The 7,500-nt window shown below is 57.5% G+C and overlaps 2 protein-coding genes across 2 annotated transcripts in view; one reads left to right on the plus strand and one right to left on the minus strand.

Annotated features, from left to right (window-relative positions):
• Window positions 1-384: 384 nt before the first annotated feature.
• PTSG_11152 (uncharacterized protein) lies at window positions 385-4,041 on the minus strand (the record flags this gene model as incomplete). The annotated part of the gene is made up of 5 exons (XM_004987743.1): window positions 385-1,590; window positions 1,631-1,933; window positions 1,969-2,063; window positions 2,259-3,219; window positions 3,547-4,041. 5 exons carry the CDS (start codon window positions 4,039-4,041, stop codon window positions 385-387), a joined length of 3,060 nt encoding a protein of 1,019 aa, XP_004987800.1.
• A 2,207-nt stretch (window positions 4,042-6,248) lies between these two features.
• PTSG_11153 (uncharacterized protein) overlaps window positions 6,249-7,500 on the plus strand; it is a gene marked incomplete at both ends in the record, with an annotated part of 2,544 nt that continues 1,292 nt past the window's right edge. Inside the window, one exon of the mRNA XM_004987744.1 lies at window positions 6,249-7,500. This exon is cut by the window's right edge and continues 875 nt beyond it. Within this exon, the coding sequence (XP_004987801.1) occupies window positions 6,249-7,500 (1,252 nt within the window).

Here is a 7,500-nt window from a genome sequence, read left to right on the forward strand (position 1 = left end):
TCACCAGGACTGCCATCAGCACCACCACCATCCGCTGCGGACGTTGCAGCGCCCTTTGAGGTCGCCACTGCGCTGCCAATCACCATCACCAATGCGTCATCGTCAGTCATCCGCAACACCCGGCACTTCTCCGACTCAGGGTCAAACACATTCACAGAACCCGTGAGCTCATGCGTGTCCAGGTTCCACACATACACCATGCCATCCTCGCAGGCAACTGCCACCAGGCCGTTTGGTAGATGAACGATGCGAGTTGCCTTTGCGTTGTCATTGGGCCTGCGCAACCTCACCACACGCTTACCGGTGCGTGCTTCCCACACGTACACATCTCCAAGCCCGTGACACCCGCACACCCAACGGCTGTCTCGAGTGAAGATAATATCTTCAAAGCCCGTTAAGCTCGCCCCAGCCGAGCACACAAACCAGTGGGTTGAGCTCCTGGGGTTTGTTGTATTGTTGAACTCGTGGTAGGCGGCAGCCTGGCGCCGACAACACAGTTTCAGCCGCCTTGAACACCACTGTCTGGTCTGGATACAGCGAGGCGCGTGCCATGACTGCACCAGGCGTCTGCTCGAAGATGAGGGCATTGTGAGCCACAAACCGCGTCCAGACGTTGAAACTGTGTTTCTTGAGCAGGCTCTCCAGTGCGCCACCACCACGACCACCACCACCACCACCACTGCGCTGCAGGTCTTCAAAGTCTGCCACCAGCTGCCGCACCATCCCCGCGGTTGCCTTGGCCTCAATGAACTCGAGGTTGCATAGCGTTGTCGCGCACTCCTCCCACCGCTGCGCGTGCATGAGGTGGAACGGCAGCACGGCAACCTTGCGTGCGTTGACCACAACACCGGAGCGCGGGTCATCGAGCCGACCAGCCAGCACCGTCTTCATGGAGGCCACTTTGCGGTCGCGCAGAGCACTCGCGTCGTCTGTCTTGTCGTGCAGGTGGCGGCCGTGCTCCCACTTGCCGCTGAAGTAGTCTGCAAGCTCGCCGTGCCGCTGCACTGAGAGGGCCGTGGTGGTGGAAGTGGAGGCAGTGGTGGTGGACGAGGAGGTGGCGACGTCACCAGCACCATCACCGTTACCGTCGCTATCATCGCCCGTGTCACCACCAGCACCACTGCGCGAGTTGAGACCGAGGTAGCGTCGCTCTGCTGCCTCGCGGTGCTGGCGATGGTACCATGCACGGACAGTAACGCCGCCCTCAGCGCCACGCTCCACCAACGCGCCCTCCAGATCAGACACGATGCGTGCCCATATGAGCGGGGGAACGCGGCGGACGGGCGGCACCCACCACTCGTAGATCTCGTCCAGGACGGTGTCGTTGCAGGACAGCAGATCCTCCATCTCGTTGTCGCTGAGTCCGCCGCGCGAGGCAGAGAGGTACCCGAGCGCCGCCCGCACCGTTTCCTTGCCGTGTCGCGTCTCCAGCTCATCAAACACCTTCTCCATCAAGCCCTCCACCGTCTTGGGGAAGAAGTCGGGTGCAATTGCGTCCGTGTGGTTCCAGCGAAGCGCAAAGAACTGCGTGCAGATGCGGAGGTACAGCGGTGTGGGGCAGGACTCGTAGGCGCCCAGCACAACACTGCGCTGTGCAGGGGTGAGGGACCGCTTGGCATCGGCCAGCGACGATGCCGTCTGCGTCATCTTTGCTGATCTTGGCCACGTGCTGCTGGTTGGTGTCTGGCAGCGTGGCCTTAAGCACCTCCCAGCATCCGCCCACATCCGGCAGACTGGAGATAACGATGGCACAGTTCGGCGGCAGCGATGCGAGCGGCAGCCAGTCCAGGTTGCGGCCCTGGTCCTCGTCTGAGAGCTGGTCAAGCGAGTCCAGCACGAGCACCAACGGTTTGTCAGCCGTGCCAAGCTTGAGGGCAGCCTGAAATTGCTTGGTCAGCTTCTCAAAGTCGGCTGCTGGCGCTGCTGCTGGCTCCTTTCCTTTGATGCGCGGTGGATATGGCGGTACACGTTGGCCATCAGGGTGCGAGCAGCGCCGCTCTCCCGCGACGTGCCCAGGAACCGCGACACCACAACGGCAGCTGGGTGGGCTTCCTTGATGACACCTATGGCGTGTGTGTGTATGTATGTATGTGATTGAGTGTGTGTGTGTGTATGGTTGTGAGCGTGTGTGTGAGCACATGACGAAACAGAAGAAAGCGGAACGCATCCCACAATGAGGACATGCATGAAGGCAAGCACAACAAGAGACATTCGCATGCACGCACGCATGCACACACACACACGCACACACAACGCACCTGCGATGTGAGCCATTAGTGAGGTCTTGCCACTGCCAGATGGGCCACAGATGGCAAACGGAGCTGCGTCCTCCTTGCCACTCGTGATGCGTTGTTGCACATATGCAAGGGCAGCATCTGCCGTTTGCTGAGTGGCTGTTGTAGACACGAACCCACAACGCCGCAGGTTGCCGAACATGGCGTGCGCCGCCGCCTCCTCCACCACCGCGTCGCTCTCAAACGCGTGCTCGCGCGCAACACGTTCAATGTCCGCGGCCAGCGTGTCGCAGAAGGCGTCGGCAAAGGTGCGCATGTACTCTGCGTGGTTGGTACGAGCGAGGTCGATGCCTGGTCCCCATGGGATGGACATGGTCTTGATGCGAGATGGTGACAGCGCAGCCGGCACCGCCTCTGCACGCAATCGCTCCAGCAGCTGCTGCGCCTCCTCGTCCACCTCGCCACCAGCCATGTCGATGAACAGCTTGGCCGTGTCTGGGTCCGATGCAACGTCGATGCCCTCCAGGCGCCGGTCAAAGACGAAGCACGCCTTGTCGCGCGCCTCTTTCGGCTGCACCTTGAACAGGCCGTTGTCAATCTCCTCCGCCGTCACGCTCTGCACGTACAGGGCGCGTCGCTCATCAGACAGCCCAGGAGCTCCCGTTGCCGCCTGGCGCAGACACGTCTGCAACGTGGGGAAGATGTCGGACCACCACGCATCAGAGTGCTCCTTCTTCACGGGCTTGAGCTCGCGGGTCGGCGGCACGACGTTCTCGTTGAGGACGAACCACTCGTCCATGTACTCCATGGCCTTGTTGAGTGCAGCTGAGGTCACAGTGGACGCAGTTTGCTTGGCTTGCTTGGCCATCTCGTCCTTCAGCAGGTTGAACTCCTCCTCAGGGATCTTGGCGGGAAAGGGGCGGAAGCCACACTTGTTCGCAAGGATGAGCACATAGATGAGACCGCTCGATTCTTGCTGGCACCTCTTGATATCCCGCATGCAAAATATATGAAAAGTGTGTGTGGGGAGGGGGAGGGATGTGGGGTGGTCAGTGTGCGCGTTGAAGCTCAGAGTGAGAGTGGGAAGGGATTATCGGATTGCAAGCTGTAACCACCTCACACACACACTCATTCACACACACGCAGACACACACGCAGACACACACACACACACACACACACACATACACACACACACACACACACACACACACACACACACACACACACACACACACACACACACACACACACACACACACACGCACACACACACGCACACACACACACACACACACACATACACACACACCTCGCTGGTTTCGTGGGCGGCAGAGGCCTCAGAACGAATGCCCCAGCGCATCTCGGAGGACTGGTAAACTTGCACACGCAGGCGTTGTCCGAGGGACTTGAGGTACGGATACACGTCCTCGATCAAGGCGTTGCGCTCCACCTCCGTGTCAGTGAACGTGGAGGAGAGGAACAGGCGGATGGCCGGCTGTCGCGTCCCCAGTGTCTGGATCTCGCTGTCGGGAAGTGCGTCGCCTTCCAAAACACGCTTCAGTGTCTCAGCTGGTCGCGCACAGGGATCCAGCTTGGCACGCGCAGCATCGTCCAGGCGCTGCTGCCACTGGCCACGTTTTGATCGCGACACACCATCCCACAACACGGGGAGCAATGGCTCTTGTTGTTTGGTGTCAGTGTTCTTGGTTGCAGTGTTTGCGCTCGCTGTTGCGTTCCCGCTCGCATTTGCGCGCTCCTCGGCCAGCTCCTCATGCATCGCCAGCTTGCTCTGGTGGCAGCCCATCTTTGCTCGTTTGCTGTGCTGACGGTTGCAGACACAGTGGGGTGTGGCGGTGTGAGGGTGAAGTGAGGCGTGAAGTAAAATGAATGCACGCTGTCTGTTTGTGTCTGTTTGTTGGCTGTGAGGGCGTCGCCAAGCATGTGCACAGGCAAACAAACAAACAAAATGCGCTGCACGCCGGAGTGTGCAGCGCAGAGCCAAAACGCGCAAAAGCGAGTACATGGGAAAGGACGTAAACGCAATGTCACGAAGAAATAATTGAAAGGGGCGTGGTGAGTGTTCAGTTGGTTGGGCAACGCCCCCTCCCACCTGATGGCAAGGCAACGACGACTGGGGACTTTAAAGACTGGCTTGTTGTCAGCGAGGGTCTGTTTGCGTGACTGTGATCTTATGATCCTGGCGTTGATGGTGTGTAAAGTCTTCTTGGTGGTGGCAGAAAAGAAAGCCATTGCCCTCAGCTCGTTTGAGAAAGCTGCGGTCGAGAATACGCTAGTTGGACGAAATGAGACATGCAACAAGGTAATCAACCCGCTCATGTCATGGTCAATCAACAGATCACTAGATTAAACATTCACTCTTGATCTCAGACGTGAGGGCAGCACAAGCCGCGACAAGCTCAAGCATAAATGCATGGGTATGATGAATGCCACACACCAGCCCAGCAGCTCATCGAGTGCAGGCGACCCAGTGTTCTTGATCTCCTCTCTGTGTGCTGACTTGCACTTTTCCACTCTGGGTACATGGAACAGTGCTGACCTGATGTGCTGAGCGCAAGCTGATGCATAGCCACCATTGTATTGTCACCACAACAAGAAGTGTTGAAGGAACTCAGAGACACGCAATCAAGGAGGTGCCATCAAGGGGTCGTCAGGCATGATCTATGGTGTTGGTGCCAAACAATGAACAACACGAAAGTAATGCGCGACATAAGGTCTCTCCAAACCTGCTAACCTGCGCCACGACACTTGAACAACGCAACATGTGTGTTGTGGGTCACAAATACCGTGAGGAGTGGGGAGAAAAGCAAAAAGTATCCACCTGAAAGCACGCAAAAGGCACAACAGAACACAATATGTACAGCCCATGCAACCCAATACACACACACCACACACACACACACACACACACACACACACACACACACACACACACACACACACACACACACACACACACACACACACACGCACGCACGCACGCACACGCACACACACACACACACACACACACACACACACACACACACACACACACACACACACACACACACACACACCATGCAGCAAACGCGCAAACGCTGTCCTTCTGCTCATGGTGGCCCAATGACATCCGTTCCTCGTCCTAGTCGTCCTCCCTCGTCTCTTGCCCAATCAAACCTTGAGCACGCCGTGCCAGCTCTCGCCACCACCACCCACATCAGCACTGGATCCATACACAGCTCCTTGCCCACGCCATCCCCTGCAGGCCAGCCTCCTGTGATGCTGCATGGAAGCTCACCAGCACACACTGCTGCTGCTGCTGCTGCTGATGGTGGTGGTGGTGGTTCCTAACTCATGTGGAAACTACTGCCCCATACACCAAACAACAGAGGCGGTGTGATCCCTTTCCACGAAGCGATGCGACACTGGGCACATTGCGGCTCGTTTGATCCCTGTGGAATGATGGTCGTTTGATTGGGCGGGTCAGGTCGGTGTGAGCAACAGTAGTCGAGAGGTGGAGAGGTGGAGAGGGTCAACGCTTGCAAACTTGACAACACGCACACACACATGCACAGGATCATTCTCATCATCGCTGTCTCAGCCCTTCTCCCACCTTCTGTGTCACCACCACCTCGACACGCTTACGTATGCATGGTCACTGTGACAGCAGAGGCAACAGAACCACTGCCAGCACACCAAACATCACCATCATCACCATCATCAGATCAACACGCACCCATCATCGTCGTGTGCTCGTGGCCACAACCAACCAGACCAACCAACCAGCCAGCACAACACACAAACTTGCCACTTCAAGTTCGGAGGATTGTGCGCATCATTCACAGACTTTCGTCAACCAAGCAACGCATGTCACTCACACACACACACACACACACACACACACACACACACACACACACACACACACACACACACACACACACACACACACACACACACACACACACACACACACACACACACACACACACACACACACACACACACAACATGGAGTGCTGGAAGCTGGTGGCTGCGCGCGTCATGTCGATGCCAGACGGCGACGATGCGTCGGGCACGCTCGAGGGGTTTGACGTGAGACACAAGGCAGATTACGGCAAGGCACGCGCTGTTCTCAACCTGATGTTCACCTGCCGCGAGCTGTACCATGACTTGCCCTGGGCCGTGCCCAAATGGTACCTTGCGAAAGTGCTGGAACAGGCCATCAGTGCTAAGAAACTCAGGTACAGCTATGTGGAGGACAGAAGCCACTTTGGCGCACAAGGCTCCGTGCCCGCATATTCCAACCTGAAGTTTGAGAACGACCCTTACCCCACCGTGTCAGATTGGCTCGACACCTTTCAAGCCGCGCTCCTCCCACCGCTGCGGGTGCGAAGAACCCCTGATGACACCACCGGTGAGGACACCACCAACGAGGACAGCAGCGAGGACAGTGGCGGCAGTGACAGCATGACGGTGTGGATGGAGAACCGCTTCCTTGCCTACTCCCGGCTCGGCGTGACCTGGGCCAGCGACCTCCCCTTCTTGCAAGCGCGGCTGAAAAGCATTCGACCCTCAACCGACGACTTTTGGCGGCAGTTTGCTCAGCACGGACGCATCACATTCAAATGCATACGCGACATCGAAGCATGGGCTGCTGCAGTGGGCGCAGGACGTGCAGGGCAGCGACAGGGGAGGGGAGGGAGGAAGGCGCAGAGGCGCAGGAGGAGGCGGAGGAAGGAAGGCGCAGAGGCGCAGAAGGAGGCGGAGGAGGAGGAGGAGAGGAAGGAGGAAGAAAAGCAGCAGCAGCAGCAGCAGCAGCAGCAACAACAACAACAACAACAACAACAACAACAACAACAACAACAACAACAACAACAACAACAACAACAACAACAACAACAACAACAACAACAACAACAACAACAACAGCAGCAGCACCAGCACCAGCACCAGCAGCACCAGCAGCACCAGCAGCAGCCGCAGCAGCCACACCCCGCCCTGTTTTATGCCACGGTCGAGTTCAACAGCCAAGCAGATGTGGACCGCTTGAACGAGCTGCGTTCCACAGCGTTGGGTGGTGCACGTGCAGAGAAATTGGACATCACAACCACAGCACCGTTGGCCTCCCTAAATATGTGCAACGCAAACACGCTTGTCTTGCAGGACATGTTCCATATGGTGGAAAGCGTCACTTTTCGCGACATTGGACATATCCGATGGCACAGCATATCGTCCGAGCAAACCACCCTCCAAGGCGAAG

This window comes from Salpingoeca rosetta (assembly GCF_000188695.1).
Source record: "Salpingoeca rosetta unplaced genomic scaffold supercont1.41, whole genome shotgun sequence".
In the NCBI taxonomy this organism is placed as follows: domain Eukaryota; class Choanoflagellata; order Craspedida; family Salpingoecidae; genus Salpingoeca; species Salpingoeca rosetta.